The sequence below is a fragment of the Aplysia californica genome, unplaced genomic scaffold, assembly GCF_000002075.1.
Source record: "Aplysia californica isolate F4 #8 unplaced genomic scaffold, AplCal3.0 scaffold00194, whole genome shotgun sequence".
Taxonomy (NCBI): Eukaryota; Metazoa; Mollusca; class Gastropoda; order Aplysiida; family Aplysiidae; genus Aplysia; species Aplysia californica.
Window position 1 is genome coordinate 296,348 of NW_004797464.1, and position 17,889 is coordinate 314,236.

At 37.9% G+C, this 17,889-nt stretch overlaps 1 protein-coding gene across 1 annotated transcript; it reads right to left on the bottom strand.

Moving 5' to 3' along the window:
• Nucleotides 1–1,184: 1,184 nt before the first annotated feature.
• LOC101847494 (protein O-glucosyltransferase 1) lies at nucleotides 1,185–16,164 on the bottom strand. Its single transcript, XM_005098823.3, has 10 exons — nucleotides 15,996–16,164; nucleotides 10,278–10,368; nucleotides 9,321–9,464; nucleotides 8,815–8,950; nucleotides 7,400–7,521; nucleotides 5,496–5,655; nucleotides 4,821–4,879; nucleotides 4,404–4,571; nucleotides 3,359–3,415; nucleotides 1,185–1,669 (listed from the first exon to the last, which is right to left on the bottom strand). Exons 1-10 carry the CDS (start codon nucleotides 16,099–16,101, stop codon nucleotides 1,528–1,530), a joined length of 1,185 nt encoding a protein of 394 aa, XP_005098880.1. The 5' UTR covers nucleotides 16,102–16,164; the 3' UTR covers nucleotides 1,185–1,527.
• Between the last annotated feature and the right edge of the window lie 1,725 nt (nucleotides 16,165–17,889).

The window sequence follows — 17,889 nt, forward strand, 5'->3', positions numbered from 1 at the left end:
TTAACTCATTCGCTACGCCGAGCCGTGGGGGGCGGCGCGGCTCAAGTGCCGTCAGTACGCTAAGCCGCCCCCGGCGGCTCGAGAACCGAAGTTCAATTTTAGCTTGGTTTCTATTCCAATCCACATATCCATGTTAAAATAAAGGTCATAATATAATGTTGACTTCCGGGTCAAGCGTTTCCACCAAAAATCGGAAGTTTTGATTCAGTTTTGAAACATGATTTCGTAGTTTATTCGACTTTGTTTTATCGCGAAGCCCAAATTATAGCCCAGACCCCAGTCTTAGTACTTTTACACAACAATATGTATCATTATTTTGCTCACTAAAGAAGTGTAGGACTCTTTTTTATAATATGATACTATTGGACACAAATTGCCGGTGCATGTAATTGAGAAATCAATATTTTTGAGTGCTGAATCTAGGCCTAGATCTAAATAGTCAAAATATTTTTTTCTCCCCAAAATCACTACTTTTGGGTGAAATTAATTTTAAAAAGTACCACTCAAGACATGTATAGGTTTATTCCAAATGCAATTCTGAATAATTCCATATAAGTTACACATATTTTTTTCTGTCTGTGATCCTTTTTTCAAAGTTATTTTAAAAAAATTTTTTTTTTCAATATCGGATGTTATGATCCAAATGTACAAATATTATGGAATGAATGTAAATAACTGCACATTTTTCAATATTTTCCTGTTCTATATACAGTTATGGTTATTTTGAGGTATCATTTGACTAGGTACAAACATATTTTTGTAGTTTCACCTGAGATTATAAATTTTTTATTTTCCAATTTTATCCGCATCCAATCACAATTGTGTTGCATAATCGCCTCTTACAGGAACCAAAGTTGAAAAATACGCAAATAAATAATGCTGATGTATTCTACAAACCATACTGAAAATGTTGGTATATAATAATATGTTGACATTTATTTGAATTTATGGCCCCAAAGACCTGTGAACTGCGCACTAGTCATCATCTCATTTCGCTCTCCCGAAAAGAATTCGTCCACAATCCGAAAATAATACGTAGCGAATGAGTTAAACAATTCCAACTTTATAAAAGCAAACTGTGCTGCAAACTAACGGTGAAAACAATTAAATCAAGTACCATGCACTCATATGAGCTTATGCACAAATCTCTTTCTCACTCTTACAAAGCTGAACTGAAAAAATTCATCAGTAATCCCTATTTTTAATTTGAAGACATTTTCAAAATGTTAAAAAAACTCGAGGGTTTTGTTTTACCTCATCACATTTGTAGACAGAAAAGAGATTTACACTTCCCTTAGTAGTCATGTTACATTTATGATTAAAATGAAACCAATAAGGCGCTCCAAAAACAAAATGAACAAGCTAAAAGCAAAAAGTCATATATGTATTAATAAAACAACCAAACTCTTGCAAATCAGTTAAAAGCCAACTTAATTATACCTACACAAGCAATCAATAAACGCATGATTTATCAGACACTCAACTACATATTCACAGCATTCATAAAATATCCTGTGGTATCCTGTGCTATGACCCTGGTTTGATGAGGATGTAACCTGACTTTTTCTGTGGCTTGTAACTGAGAAGCTGAGCATAGCGTTGTAGAAGCTTTGACCAATAGCAGGTGATGTCGTCCATACGGAGGTGGTCCACGATGAATTGGCGACCTCTGCCATTGAAAAGGATATGATAAAAAATAAAATGAATGAAAATGTATGTTATACCGTGGCTTCATAATCGTGAGGTTGCGGGTTCAGGAGTTTGAGCCGTAAGCTCAACAATGTGTCCTTGGGAAAGGCACTTTACACAAATTTTCCTCACTTCACCCTGGTGGGAATGGGTACCCAGCTATAGACAGCAAAAGATCTTGTCAGTACAGTAGAACTCGGATTCAACGAGAACTCGGATTCAACGAGATGAGATAGATTCCCCATTTTTTTTTCTTCTTTAAAATCAATAAAAATAACCCGGATTCGACGAGCACTTAAACCAGCGAGCTCGGATTCAGCAAGGTCGCTTCTCGAGTGAACAGCCCCCGCAGACGTGGCTTCCTTATTTTTCTCCCAGAACGAACGTTATCTACCCGAAAACCATCCATTGCACCTGCATCGCGAACCATTATTCACTTAGCCGATAGCATGCGACCAATCAGAGGCCTTTTTAAATACCAACACATGCTTTGTTGGCACGCGCACGAGTCTACTCTAGCGTGTGTCGGGGTCAGATGGGCGGCCCCCACACGTGTGGCTGTGAGTGAGTGTCGGGGAGGGGGGTTGGGGGCACTAGCGGCCCGAGCGTTGAACGTCGCAGATACAAACGTGTCAGTCTTTTTCTTCCCCTCGGCAACTGATCATTAATACTACAATGATAAGCTAGTCTTGATGTAGATCTACGAAATGAATTGTGCGCTGGTCTATGGAATAAAAAATTGGCGTAAGCTAGGCTCTACACTACACAACAACACAACTTTTTGGTAAACAATCGAGATGACACAAGCGTGTGCATTTGAACGAATCGGTCTTTTTTTTACACAGCTTATAATATGCAGGCATTTCAGGCACTACTTGTGACTTCTCTTTATACATTACTTGCTCAGTGCCTGTAATGATCTACACAAAACCTTGAGTTTGCTATAACGAACACTCGGATTCAATGAGATTTTAGGTCAGGTCTGGCGACCTCGTTGAATCCGAGTTCCACTGTATTTTAGTGTTTTAGCGCCTATAAATGGCCGCTTGCACTGTATGCTTCCCAGGAAGTTGAGGTTGTTTCAGAATGCTCTCAGGTCCGCTGGGGTAATAGTATAGATTGTGAAGCGCATAGAGCTTGCTGTTGAGAGGGGACTTGCACTATATAAATGCTATGTATCATTATTATACCGTCAAACTGCTACAAAAACGGCCCAAGTCAGACTAAAGCATATATATAATTAAAATGACCCTCCTTGGCATTTTTTATACGGTGGCATACTACTTCATCATTAAATGGTACAAACTGAATTAAAAGATGTATTTTTGTGTTTTGGGGGGTTTTTTTGCAACACAACTAAATGTTACCAATGCAAATCACATTTATAGAAACCATCTTCTTGCCAATCTCTTTTATGCTTTCTGGGCTTCTTCAGTTCATTTGATCATTTCTATTCCATCCATAAGAATTAAAATGTAATTTAAAAAATAAAAAACAAAACCAAGACAATATAACAATGTCAGTCAAATACAATATATCCCTTTGCCCTTTCTTGAAATCGTGATTTTCAATAAGTAATCTTACATGAATAAGAAATAGTGCTTCAAGAAACCTGATAGATTAAGTTTTACTAAACACACACTTTCAAAACAGACAACAGGATACCCACCGGTCAGCTATGCCTTTCACAACCTCCTGGTTTTCTTTTGCAAATATGAACAAATCTCTGTGGGAAAGATAAAAAAATCAAAATGTCCAAAGACAGAATGGCAACAAATTATCAAAAATAAAAGCATGAGTTGTCATCATCATCATCGTTGCAATCATCTCTGTAAGTAATCAGCCCTTATAAGAAAATATAAAAAAATTGGGTGGAGACTTGGAGCAAATGAAGTTTTATGACATTATAAAATCATTATAATCTTCTCTATCGCCTTGACAATTCAGTCCTCTTCCTACCAACATGTTCAACAGACAGAAAGCAAGAATGAAGAAAGCTTGAGTCATAACTTTTAACCATCTTCAGTATCAGCATATAGCTAAAAATATATTACTGTCAAAATCATTAGGTCATTTCCCCCCATCTCTAAATTGAAAAGACCCCTATAGTATATTAAGCTGAACCCAGCATAGAGAAATTCAAGCAATAACTTCAACTACAATTTACTTACAGTACAAGCTGATTTTCAAACCTCCAAAATAATAGAACAAAAAAAGAATGGGAAGCAGAATATCAAATCTATTCCTGGGGAAGTTGGGTGCATGATATCAGGCTTAGCTGCAATTCGGATGACCCTCGTTTGAATCCCCAGTGGGGTATTCCTGAACTTCTTTTGTACTCATAGTTTTCCAGGCTGGCCACTGAGTTGGCTTGGTACAATTGGTGACAAAAAGTAACTTTGAAGGTTCTGCCTCATGACTTTACAATACAGTATTGAAACGGAACTAAAACCACATCACACTATGAGAAGCTAGAAAAAATGTGATTACAGTAGAACCCAGTCTTTAGGAGAGTTGCAATGAATAAAAGAAAAAATAAAAAAAAATCAGGGATTGGAAATCCTTTCATGGTAACAGAAATTTTGTGTTTAACTTAAACAACTTTGTTCCAAAACAAAATCTACTGCTCTTTCGGAAGTCCTTATGTTTTAAGAATTGTTTGACATTATTGTGAGAAGAAACAAAGAAAAAAAAAAGACAAAACTCTGCCTTACCTTCCTTCTGTAAGCTTCGTGCTTACAGGGATGTAGTGGACCCAAGGTTTGAGAGCTGGGTAGAAAAACTCAAGCCACTCATTGCCCACATGGAAGACTGTAGAGTTGCACAAGAACAAGTGCTTCAGGCGGAAACTCGCGGCCACACCCCTGAAGTTATACAGGTACCTGTGCATGTGGAGAAAAATTATTGATCTTTAACTGAACAATACATGTAGATGTTTGATAGTGCTTTGTCCTGCATTTTACTCAAATTCTACAAATCCGTTTAACCAGAGGTTCTACCGCCACAGACTTAAGTGGTTATAAATGTTTCATGCCTTTATTGACTCAAATTAACATACTTATGGTCTATACGGTATACATTAACAATATGAATCATTTCTAAAGCAAAGTCAGCAAAATACCCCAGCTCACCTGTATTTGCAATGGTCTTCCAGCTTCACTTCTTCTGCAGGGGCTGCATACAAAGTGTCCTGGAAGACATTAAAAATACGATTTTTTTTTTTTAAATGAGACGAATTGACCATTATTATTACAAAATGATAACTTCAAATTGCAAGCTGTCAAAAACTTTCACAAACACAACCAACAGATCTCCAGCATGCATTCTTGTATTGTAATCAGTCAGGTATATCTTTTATGTTTAGAAAAGTTGATCAGAGTCAAGGCTGGAATCCATCAGCGGAGTAAAGAAGACACTGAGCTCCTGTGAGAATATCATGGGTAAAAAGCTATTCCACCCTTTCACTGCATGGCCTATTCCACAGTTCTACTAAAGAGCCCAACACAGTTTTGGGCCTGACAATGAAGGGATTCTTTTTTTCATGCCTTTTTAGATTTTAACATCCTTACAGCATTTTACTTTTAAAAAGACAACACAATTTAAAAGAAGAAAAAAAATTAGATTAAAAATGTCAATGGCAGTGCAAAAAATGTACATAAAATATACAAGATAGCGCATGAAAATATCCATTAAAAAATCACAAAGGCAGCAAGAGAAGCACAAAGAAAAATTGCAAAGGTAACTGCTTTTATCAAAATGAGCTGAGACTCAACTATACCAATACACCAATACAAATATTCCTTCACCTCTTCTGACTTCCAAGCCTGGTTCTTAGTGTACTGGGCATCTACCAAGTCCGGCTCTTTCCTGGACAGAAGCACCAATGGATCTCGTTCATAACTGGTCCGAGAGCCACGGAAAAATCCTTTGTTTTCTTTCTTGTCCCATGGCCATTCTGCTGCTTTTCTAGAAAAGAGAAATCCCAAACTTTACACATGCATTAGGAATAGTTTGAGAACAAAGAAATCAAATAAAAAGTAGTCAGTGCAATATTTTTCAACAGAAGCATCTGGTTTGAGTTTTTTAAAAATGAAATAAAGAAACCACTGATGAAGACAAAACGGATGTCATTCAAACATAAAACATTATTTGACCCAGTCAATTTTGCACACAAGGGTGCTTACACAAGAGCTGATAAAAAAGAGTGTGATGAAAACAACATGCATGCAGTATCAGTATGGGATCAAATTCAGATGGCTAAGACAGCATATTACGCCTTGGAAAAAATTCCTTAATGTCATTGCGGCCCACTAAAAAGTAGCAAAGCTATATATATTTCAAAACATTTGAGACATCAACAATACAAAAAAAATATCTAGACTCAACAATGTCTGCCGCATTATTAAAATATATAGAGAGTCCATGTTCCTCACTGAATACAGTAGAACATGGCTAGAGCGGGACTTTTGGTTCCAGAAGAAAAATCTCGTTATACGAAAGCAAAGGGGAATTACCACAAAAAATGTCAATGCACATGCTTACCTCCCTTCCATATCAATAAAATTTGCGCCTTAGCTTAGTCTTCCTTTACTTATCAACTTTGTAGATTATCTTGGCCTTTAATTCGAGTGAGAAGCATCTTTCTGTCTTTGTTGGAAGCCATCTTTTCCTCGGTCTTGTTGCTTGTGCTGTCTATCGTACCAGTAGGCCTACTGTAGAACTGGTGAAGTGGATGCGTGCGTACGCCTGAGCATCAATCATCTAAATTCAATGCTCTTCTCTTCTTTTACTTTTTGGCCTAGCCTAGGCCTAGGGCTAGGCCTATCGATGACTCAGAACCATTTTGTCCAAAGTGTGCTTAAGTAAAAAGGCACTTTGGACAAAATAGTTAAAAGGCGACACTATGGCACATCATTTTTGGAATGGCTCATGTAACGCGTCTCTCCGCACTATAGATCCTGTCTCTGCTGTCTGCTCCACCTCATTCACCACCGAAGAGGACAATCACAGCGCTGCACCACTGACTGCGTGTTTGGAGCCTACCTACAACCCCCCAACCCCCTCCTCTCCTGCTGTATCCATGTTTGGGATTTTCCTTGCCCCGTTATGCCAAAGCACAGGCAATTGAGTTTACATAGATAGCAAAAAAGGGAATCCAATGAGGTCCTGCTGTAGGATGGTCCCGCTGCAGCGGGTGCCGCTATAGCCATGTTCTAGGGTATAGTTAAAATTGCTGAAATCACATCAAAATGTAGAATCTATTTCAGGACTCTATTTCACCTGCGATTATGTGATGTCCCAGTAAGGACGGCTGAGTGTTGGTTTCAATTTAACAATAGTGTAGAGAAAAGATTGACCATTATCTAAAGAATAGAGGCTATAACAAGTGACCAGCAAGAGCAATAGATCTCACTGTGACAATAGAGGACCAATTATTGTTTCTCAAGCATAAAAAGCAAACCATCCCTGTTGTAGTCTAACCGTATAAACACCAAACATTTTTTATTCGCTTAAAAGGTAAAGAAATGTCTCTTACACAAGTTGGCATTATTTAGAGAGACGCTTAAGCTTCGCCATGACACAAAAATCACACTTTTAGAAGAGCACTGAATATAGCACACTTGTTTTTTTGTCTCTTCTGAAAAATTTACCAGTACGCACTTGTATGGTTAGACTACAACAGGGATGAAATGAAAGCAAGATAACTTACTTTGATATTATGTCTCGCTGTAGGTCCCAGCGCCCTAAACCAGTCGGGTAAATGGGCCAAACAGCTGGGCCTCCCTCCCAGAACGTCCAGGCTGGATACATGATGTCCCAATGGTGTGCGGCCTACATACAGAATGATGTAAGCGCTATAAGGTCATGTTGAAAAAGGAGAGGCAGGACCTTTGACTAGTTCTAGTTCTATAAGTCCATAATACCTTGTACAGCTTTGAAATAAGTTCATACACATACATTTCAACTTTTTATATACAGTCAATCCTGCCCTGACGGCCACCTCTATAAGACGGCCACTATCCATTCCCCCCCCCTGCGTTTTTTCTATATAATTTAACTGTGTAAAACGGGCACCAGTCCAACGCGGCCGCGGCCACCATATTTTAACACATAACCCCTATAACACTAAGCAATAGCACCTGTCTTAGACGGCCACCTTAGTGACTCCATTACGTTTTGTCATAAATTGTGCACTGGCCCCTGGCGTTGTGGGCGAGCTGTCATAATTCAATCCCCTGTCGTTGTTGTTAGGTCGGCCCTCCAACCGATCATGTTAGGTAGGCCCCTCCCACTGTTGACCAATAGGTACAAATTTTCACCTGCTGGTGAGGTAAGCATGTGATCCGTCATAACCCATAAGCCCCGCCCAGAACTCATACACAAATCGTAAGTGAGATGAGCGATCACTGTTTCCCCAGTCTGCAACCAAGAAACAATGGACGTCAACATGAACGCGTCATTCGTTCTCCGAGTGGTGGCGGCCCATGTGTTTGTTTTAACATGGTACTCGGTCTTCCTCGTCTGATACATTTCGTTTTATTGTCACTCTTGCGCAAAATCAGCAACGAAATAAAAATAACAAACAAAATACAAGCCAACAACAACAAAAACAAGAAACAATGCGGCTACTTTTGATTGGGACTTCGGATGGGAATGGTATGTTGTCTTCATCTTGATCAGTCCTGCCTAAGATGGCCACCTGTCTTATACGGCCACTTTTCTCTTTGACAATGGGTGGCCGTCTTACACAGGTTTGACTGTATTTCAGAAACATTACCAATTTTGAGTAGATTATACAAATATATACAGGTAGAAGCTATATTTCAAAACATGAATGTGCCATTATGTGGATGAATCCGTACCTGAAAGGGCAAGTGATTTTATGAGTCTGTGATAGTATAGTACAGTTGGCTCCACTTGTGCTTGTGTTGAACTCACTTGAGTTTACCTTTGGTTAAGTTGATCTTTTTCTCGGATCCCAGCACCTTTTCTTCTTTACAGATCCTAACGATTAAGTTGAACTGCTGATGTGTTGATATTTTTTTCCACTCCCCCGATGTGCTAAAAGTGTGTTAGTATGTGTGTTCACGTTAAGCCTTTTTTCAGTCTAGTGGTATCACTCACCACTTTACTGAAGGAGAAAACTGGAAGAGGCTCCCTGTGACGTGAAGTCTGTGGCCAGTCCCTTACATTTATGACCATCTCCATGTCCGGCAAATGAGGCAACTGTTCCAGCAGAAAATGCTCCACTCCACTACACCTGGAAACGATTGAATAATTAGGATATAGACACTCTCTGTTTTTCAGTCCAGTCTGTTTCCTATCCAACAGTGTGAAAGTATTTTCCTCTAAGTATTTTCAACTCTTATCTACCTGGAAAGTCTACAGATAGATGAGTGAACAGCTTGGGTAAAACAGAATAACACTGGGACTAGGAAATGTTAGAGTAAAAAAAAAAAATGCAAATCAACATGATTAAAGACATTTTGTAGTGAACCAGTACAACATACTGAAAAATAATTTGAATACTAAACTTTGACAGGAGAGTCAAAATTTGTTATTTTTTGCCTGCAGTTCAATCTTGACCAGTGTTATTTATCCTCAGGGTCATTACACCAATATGTTCCTACCTGAAAGGAAACATGCAGTCTTTGTGTCTGTAGAGTTTGTGATTGAATATTTGGTAATGGACACCGAAGGGCAGAGCAGCTTCCACATCCTTCTGTGTTATCTTGCCCTTGTTTTCCCATACAGCAAGATCAGCATCTAGAACACTTAAAAGAAAAACCAAAATAAAAAAAAACCCACATATGTGAGGCATTGTGGTGAAATCAGGCGCTCGTCAAAATAATGAAATCCGAGAAATCTGCATTTTTCAGCCAGTTTGGAAATTTTTGTCAAATACTTGTAGATTTGTTGTTTTCAAGGACTCTTAAGCTTTGGAAGTCACCAAACTTTGGCAGCCATTTTCTTGCTAATTTTACCTCTGAAACCAGGCGACCCAACCTTCTTCAATTGCAAATATCTTGACTTCTATTCAGGATAAATGGATAATTTTTTTCATCGAAAGCAAGATAAATAAACAGGCTTCAAGATGATACCAATAACTCCATATGCTCAAAAATTGACGAGCGCCTGATTCCACTGCGTCGTGACACATATAACTTCAACTGAGTATAATATAAAAAGGCACAAGAATGTATTGTGACTAAACTATAATTATAGGGTTCCACATGAAACTACTGCAACACATCTTTTCTGAGGAATAGTTGTGAAACGCTAGATAAATACAGCCAGAAATAAGGAAAGACCTGTGATTAAAAGGGATGAATAAAAACTAAGAATTTAAAAACTTTATATATCTAGCATCTCCAAAAATTGAACTTTGCCAACCGCCATATGTAAGACATACATATTTCTGCAGTGTATGGATAAAAAATAAGTGCAATCATTGTAATGAAATTAGAAATTAGGTCAATGTTTGTTATATCAAGACAAAAGTTATTGAAAGTTTTAAACTAGGAATATCTCAAAACAAACCGAAAAAGACCGAGCGAATAATAAGAGAGGATTGTTTTCAGTCTCACCTGGTGAAGCACCCACAGTCCTCATTAGAGCAGTCATCATATTGTGCGACAGCCTCGTCCACTTTCTCCAAGTAATGTGACCAACGAGCTCCTGTGCAAATGGAGGGGGGAAAAATGCACAGTCTGAAGTGGGAAAATCTAGGTTTGTACTTAGGCTTCATGAGTATTATTTCTCAATTGCGTTTACAAATGACTCAAACAAGAGTGTTTCTTGGAGGGGACAGAGCCACGATCTACCCACTTTGCGGGAAATCTACTATGCACTAAACTTGTTGAAATAAAGTATCAAAATACTTACGGTAAGAGTATTTTTGTTATTTCGGATTGTTTAAAATGTGGTAGTGCTGTGTTCCGTAACACAGATTTAGCAGGGCTTGAATTAGGTGTTCAGGAGGGCAGGCAAAATTTGCCTCGGTGGGGCCAAAAAATCAGAGGGCACTGAGGCAATTTGCCAGGGCACCAAGGCAAAAATTATAGGTGATCATTTTGTTGATTAAAGTTGGTAATACTGGATCGTGCATCACACTGTTTATATAAATAACAATTACATTTATTTTTGCTCTCTACAAAAGTATAGAGTTATTGGAAATTCTTTAAAATCATGAATGAAAATTAAGTAGATCACAGTAAAATCACACCAAAACAAAATCACTAAAAATCTGTTTTAAATCAAATAATGATCACGTTTGCATCTGACTTTTAAATGCCTTCATGACTAGATATTATCTAGCTCTTATTGATTGGATTAAGATGAATGAATATGACTTTTGACAATAGGGTACGATAAAAAACAGTAAATAATATGACCAATTAGGTAAGACATTAATCATTTGAGATTCAAACAGAGTGGTTTACAGGCAGTGTAGTGATAAAATAAAAACAAATCATGGTAAATGAAAACAAATTTTCAACTTGTATGAAAAAAACAAAAATGAGGAATGAAAACAACTTAAAAACTTGTATTTGTACGAAAAAAAAAAGAATGAATAAATAAAAACTGCTGTCAAGCAGTTAAACAGTGTGAGGTTCTGACTATGATAAGTGGAAACAAGTTTTGAAAATACATGTTTTAAAGTGCATGTAAGTTTAAATAAAAAGACCTAATCAATCAGCATGTCATATTATGACTTATGACTAGATCAGAATATTGAAAATATGTTGGCACACACAATATAGAAAAAGACTGGCTTACTGTTTGTCCCTTATGGGAAAAAACAAGTGATTTTAAAAAGTATCACCAGAGAAGATGGCAGGTTTCACAATTTGGGTGCTCAGCATTTCCCAAAATTGACCAATATGAAGTGTTATAAAACATGACATATGATATACTGTTTGAAAGCTTAACATTTCAGGATACTAGAAATGCATATTTTATGAGCATCAGCTCATCGCAGTGTGCGTAAGAGACCTTCAAAGTTAACTCCCCCTGATTCTCACTAAATGAAGAAGCTTACTGAAATCTCTCTGTAAATCACATAAAGTACACAAATATAACACAAAAATATTCACAATCCACCGAAGAACACCCAAACAGCTTACTTAGGAAGAAAAAAAGCTGGAAACCTAAGATTTATACCCAGATTACTCAATTTGTTACATAACCCTGCAGTTAAATTAAAAAATTAAGTATAGTATTCTATAATTGTCAAACAAAGCACAAAACTTTCCTGAGCTCTTTGTAATATGAAAAAGTAATTTAAAATGTACTAAAGGACAAGTTTTTATGAAAATTCACAGAAAGATAGCCAAGTTAGAGGCAAAACAATAATTTTTAATTATTGGGTTATCTCCCCTGAAAATTGGAAAAATATCATTTGAAAGGTTATTTTGCCAAAAATACATCATATAAACACAGAAACCCAATGGGAAATGAATATTAAGTAACAGTGTGTCGTGAAAAAGAGAACAATGTGTACATTAATCCTTGGAAAGGTGCATTATTTTGCCTCAGAAGCAGAGTAATTTTGAGATTTTCGTGATTTCAGGGGGGTTATCAGAAATACTCGTAAATTCCTTATTTATACAAATAAAACCACAAACCACACATCACTGTACTGGCAATTGAATACAGAAAAGAAACACAAAAGCAATAAAATCCTCAGGAAGACTTAATTAAAAATAAATGTGTCACAACGCGGTCGGATCAGGCCTTCGAAATTTGGGCATGTGGGGTTATTGGTACCATCTGAAAGCTTAATTATTTTTGTCTTGCTTTCGATGAAAACAATACCCATTAATTTTGAGGAAAAGTCAAGATATTTGCAATTCAAGGGGAATAAAAGGCGTCGAGCCAAAAAACAAAATTTTCATAAAAATTGTCAAACACTGGCAGAAAATTGCCAGCTCCTTCGATTTCATTATTTTGACAAGTGCCTGATTTCACCACGATGCCTCACATTATTTGTATGGCAGAGATGTGAGTTTGAAAGTGGGGGTCTTTCAGTTTTGTCACATTGTCAAGTCCTACTGTCAGGTGATTAACCATGTTAAAATCATCGGTGATGTTGTCCGTAGTAATATAAATTCATTGTGTGTGTCATGAGTCGGTTATGTCGTCATTTTTGTAATGAGAGACTACTGGATAGAGCGTCATCTGCCTCTTACAGAAGTGGGCAGACTTCACTACATAAAGGTAAGTTGTGTTTTCTATTCTTGGTAAAGTCCTCAACAAGAAGGACCTCATCTGCAAATGAAAGGAGTAGACAAATGTTGTACAATGTACACTTCTTTTCTAGCATACATCTAAATTGCAAAGGGGTAAAAAAAAGTCTGTGAACATTGTTTCATTGGCCTTGTCCCTGCAAAGGAGTAGAAATTAACATGTAGGTGAACTCTTCATTCTAGATCTAGTATCAAATGTTTTAAAATTGAAAAATATTTAGAAAAGAAATCTATAATATCTATGGCCTGCAAAAAAAAAAGTAAATAATTTTATAACCCCAAGTCCAAACTCCACCAAGACTGATTGTAGGGCCTACAGCAGCCTAGACCCTAACTAAGCAACACAGAAAGAATAGACTAAAATTGCCCTCCAAGCTTAAGTTAAAAATAGTAAAAAGTGCCAAAAAACAACCCACAAATGATCTAGATCTAGAAGAATGTAGATAATGTAGCCTAGATCTAGATCTAGATCAAGCTCTATTTTTCACCTCAAAAGTCTGTCAAAGTTCCAATATTCCTCCTTTCAAATCATCAAATTGCTTTTTTTTTTGTTAAAGTAGCGAAATTACATTAAGATCAACAATAAATAACCCACGCGAAACTGAAAAGCGCAAACACATTCTTTCCGACGCCATGCGATGTCACGTCCTTCCGAATCCGTCACGAAACTTCAGTGCATTCTTCAGTGCATTTTTTACCATCAGCGCGATCGACCTCGAATGTCCATCCGAATCTAGAATGTTCGACACAAATTGCGCGTTTGCGATGTTCTTTCGATCGGGATGATTTACTATTCCCTTTATTTACACCATTCTTGGTTTTTTTCATCTAGTCTTATATCAAAGTTGAATGAATAAACACGAAACAGTACCAGAAACTCCGATTTGATAAGAAAATGCGGAATATTTACGCAAAACTAACATTCTTGTCGATCGTCATTAGGTCGATTGCCATCGGATGGACAACATTCTAAACCCGATTGCGGACGAACCGTTCACACAAGATGTCCAGACTAGCAGCGAATATAAAGTAACCGTCCCCGCAATTACAGGAACAAGGAAAGAATTAGAGTTTTCGGTCAAGTGGTATCGGTAATAGCTTTCTTTGTTCCCGGTCGATCGTCATTTACTGTCGGACGGACACGGGTCACGTGAGAATATCGGCCCATAATTTCTTAACCAATGACTAAAAAATGAACTTTTTTCGACTTACACGCTCAGAATAAGTGTTAGTTTCACATGGGGGCAAGTTTTTCACGGATTTCATATAGAAAGGTAGGTTTAGATGGCATTTTGAGAGCATCCTAATTCAGATGGACAGGTGTGATTAAAATACTGCCCAATTATCGATCCCTAGCCTAGGTCTACGGACATGTAGGCTTGAGATTTGCTGTTTGAAAAACTTTTCAAGGCTATTTTCCAAATTCTACACAACAATTTTGTGGAAATAAGAGTTTTTGGCCTTATCCAGATGAGCTATCTGACTAGACCTAGAAAATGGGAAATGGTGTCCTTCTGAAAAGTGACGATAGACAGCCTAAGATCAGTCATAGAAAATGAACAATAAAAAACAAAACAAATTTTAATGGTTTTCTAGTTTATTTGAAGCAAACACAACACAAACACAGTTTGAAAAATTGTTTATTTCAACAAAACATAAACTTATAGGCATTGAAACATCTCACCACCTCAGTGCGCATAAATTGTGAAACCTGCCAGATGATTTCAGAGAATAGTGCCTTTTTTTATCAGGACCTTTAGTTGTGAGACACATCTCTTGCCACATCGCTCACATCTGCAGCCTTCTTTTTCATCCAGAGCTTTTTTCAGACACTACTGCTGAGGTTTGATTATCAATGATGTGAGTGTGTTTGTACTAGCCATGACAAAATGGACACAATTATCAAGCTGAGCAGTGTCAGACTGTAGCTTTTTTTATGAGATTTCAGACAAGTCTCACAAGATTTCTCCATACCCCGGCCCTCCCACGCGTGTATCTTAAAAATTAAAAAATCAATAATTCCCCCCTTTCTGGAGTCCCATACTTCGCAACGTTCAGACTTTGAATGAACTTTGGTGACCCCCAACAACCGGTGCTCACACGATGCCGTATCTTGTGATTAAGTTGTGATACCAACGCTCAGGGTCACTGACCTACCACGATGGGGAACCCGACAAGACGCTTGTATAACTTTCTTTTCTTTTTTTCCACAAGAGACAGCACAGGACAAATAGATCTAGTGATTTATTTTGATGGTGGCAAATCTTTTTTAAAAAAAAAAATCAAGGGCACTGTAAAAATTGCCGCGGTTGATTCTTTGTTTTTAAGGGCATTACGGCAAATTGCAAAGGCACCAAGGCAAATTGCCGCTGTCTATTTCAAGCCCTGATTTAGGGAGGACTTCTGTAACGAGCGACCATTTGGGCCTCGCAGAGTAGAATGTATTGTAGGGTTTGGGTTTGGGTTTGGGGTAGGGTTAGGATTTGGTTTGAATTAGGGTTAGGGTTTGGGTTTGGGTTAGGGTTTGGATATTTGGGTTAGAATTAGCTGTCTTCTACTTTATTGTGTTTGTTGGAGTGGTCGCTCGTTACGGAAGCCCTTCCCAGATTTAACTTCGACTTTGGTGGACCCATCGTATTTACATGTAGGCCTATTAATGGGCACTGAAAACAACAGGGGCTTGCCCCCATGGCAAAATATTTTAAAAAGGAAATCGTTCATTTTGCCACATACATGGTCATCTCGTCACATCCCAATGTGTAATGAAATGACTTCCCTTAATTAAATCACTTCAATATTGTTATGCTACTAGATCTATATCTAGATCTAGATAGATCTAGATTTAGTTAGTAGAGTTTTGGAGGATCAGCGCCAGCAGTCTTTATTCTAAATCTCCATGTAATCTCGATTGATTCAGGCGGCATTCCGAATCGATGAAAGTGAAAAGTAAAGTTTGGCCGCCAATACTAGATTTAGATCTAGAATCTAGATCTAGATTCTAGATATAGATTCTAATTTGAACATTAACTTGAACTCCCTTTGCAACTGAAGCCCTACCTTTAGTATACTTTTTCTTTTCATGATCTTTATCAGCATTGGCAAACTCAACACTGAAAAGGCAAATCAGGGCGAAGAAAAATGTAGTCGACTTCATCATCACCATCAAGAACGTCAAGCAAGGTTTGGAATTTCTAGGAAATTGTTGTTGGTGTGTGTCGGTGAGGTTGTGTAGTGTAAACCAAACAGTCACCTAGATTTAGCCTACGTTACAAAAAATTGCTCAAGACCATTCAGATTTCGTACTTTAATTCTTTCGCCTACTCAGCAGTCCAAAAATACTAATACATGTAATGGTAATAGTAAGTGTATGGGTTTAGCGCCCCTGTCAACAAAATGAGATACAAAATATTATTTTGGTTGGTTTTAAGAAAGGAATATTGTAATTAGTTTCGTATATAATATAATATCATGTGATAGCACAGAATTCTACACTTAGTGTAGAATTCTGTGTGTGATAGCAATTATTTGTTCCAACTTAATCAATATGCTAGTCTTCCTTTGACAATAAAATAAATGACATGGCAGAGCGAGATTGCTCAACAACTATATTATATGATACAAAGGAAATAGATCTAACTACTGTAAAAAAAATATTAAAAAACGAAAAACCCACCCATTCAGTATACATTTTTTCTTATTAACATGATGTATAAAAGTAAGGCCTATTGTAATCGAACAATTATCGTTAGAGCACAGAATTCTACACTTAAGTGTAGAATTCTGTGCGTTAGAGGCAACGCGTTCTCAGTATTAGCAGCCCCATTGGTACACGAGTGATGGATTACAGCTCCCAGGACATCAACAGACAGCGGCACTTCATGTACACCGTCCGTTCCAGGTTCCCGGACGTAGGGTTTACCAAAAGATGTAAGACAGTAAGGTCCTTGGGTTCACCCCAGACTCGTGTCACTCGTGAGCAGAAGATCACGCTGAAGATGAAAAAAAAAAACAACTTAAAAAACACGTACAAATGTGAGGCAGCGTGGTGGAATCAGGCTCTCGTCAATTTTTTGGGCATGTATAGTTATTGGTATCATCGTAAAGCTTGTTCACTTGTGTTTATTTGGGTGAAAAAAATATCCATTTATCTTGAATACAAGTCTAGATATTTGCGAATGGAGGAGGCGGGGGTCACCTGTTTTCAGGGGTAAAATTAGTGAGAAAATGGCGGCCAAAGATTAGTTATTTCCTTAGCTTAAGAGTCCGTGATAACTGAAAATTTACATTTTGTGTGCCTTTAATCAACGTTTTTAAGAAAAATCCACACTGGAATGAGTTCTTTAATGGGCATGATTTGAAAGGTGTTGAGCCAAAAAATAAAAATTTGATAACAATTGACAAACCAACTAAAAAAAGCATGTTTCTTCACTTTCATTATTTTGACGAGAGCCTGGTTCCACAACGCTGCCTTACAAATGACACTGTCTGGCTTCTTCCTACAATGATGATGGTGATGATGATGATGAGGAGGAGGAGGAGGAGGAGGAGGAGGAGGAGGGGGAGGAGGGGGAAGAAGAAGAAGAAGATCCAAATTATAGGTAGAATTCTTATCAAATACTGGTATCTCGGTCTCTGTACTGGAATGCTATATCCCTATATGCCCAGATTGGCCGTGCCAGGCAGGGTTGGAAACATGGCTCCTATTTAATAATCGAAAGAGTGTCGATGAGACGGTAAAAACGTACGTATTAAAAAACGATGATCATTCATATGAGCTACAGGAGATGAAGGAGGAGGAGGGGAAGAGGGGAAGAGGTGGAGGTGGAGGTAGAGGAGGTGGAGAAGGAGAAGGAGGAGGATACAGAGGAAAAGCGAAGAGGAAAAAGAGGAAGAAGAGGAGAAGATCGAGAAGGCGGAGGAGGGGGAGGAGGAGGAGAAAGAGGAGGAGGAG

Bases quoted from the DNA above. Each gene is read 5' to 3' on its own strand.
- LOC101847494 (XM_005098823.3), bottom strand. From the start codon at position 16,101: ATGGTGATGATGAAGTCGACTACATTTTTCTTCGCCCTGATTTGCCTT. The intron at 4,572-4,820 runs GTGAGCTGGGGT...CCACATGCACAG, and splicing joins GAAGACCATTGCAAATACAG to GTACCTGTATAACTTCAGGG. The intron at 1,670-3,358 runs GTGGGTATCCTG...TTTCAATGGCAG, and splicing joins GTGAAAGGCATAGCTGACCG to AGGTCGCCAATTCATCGTGG.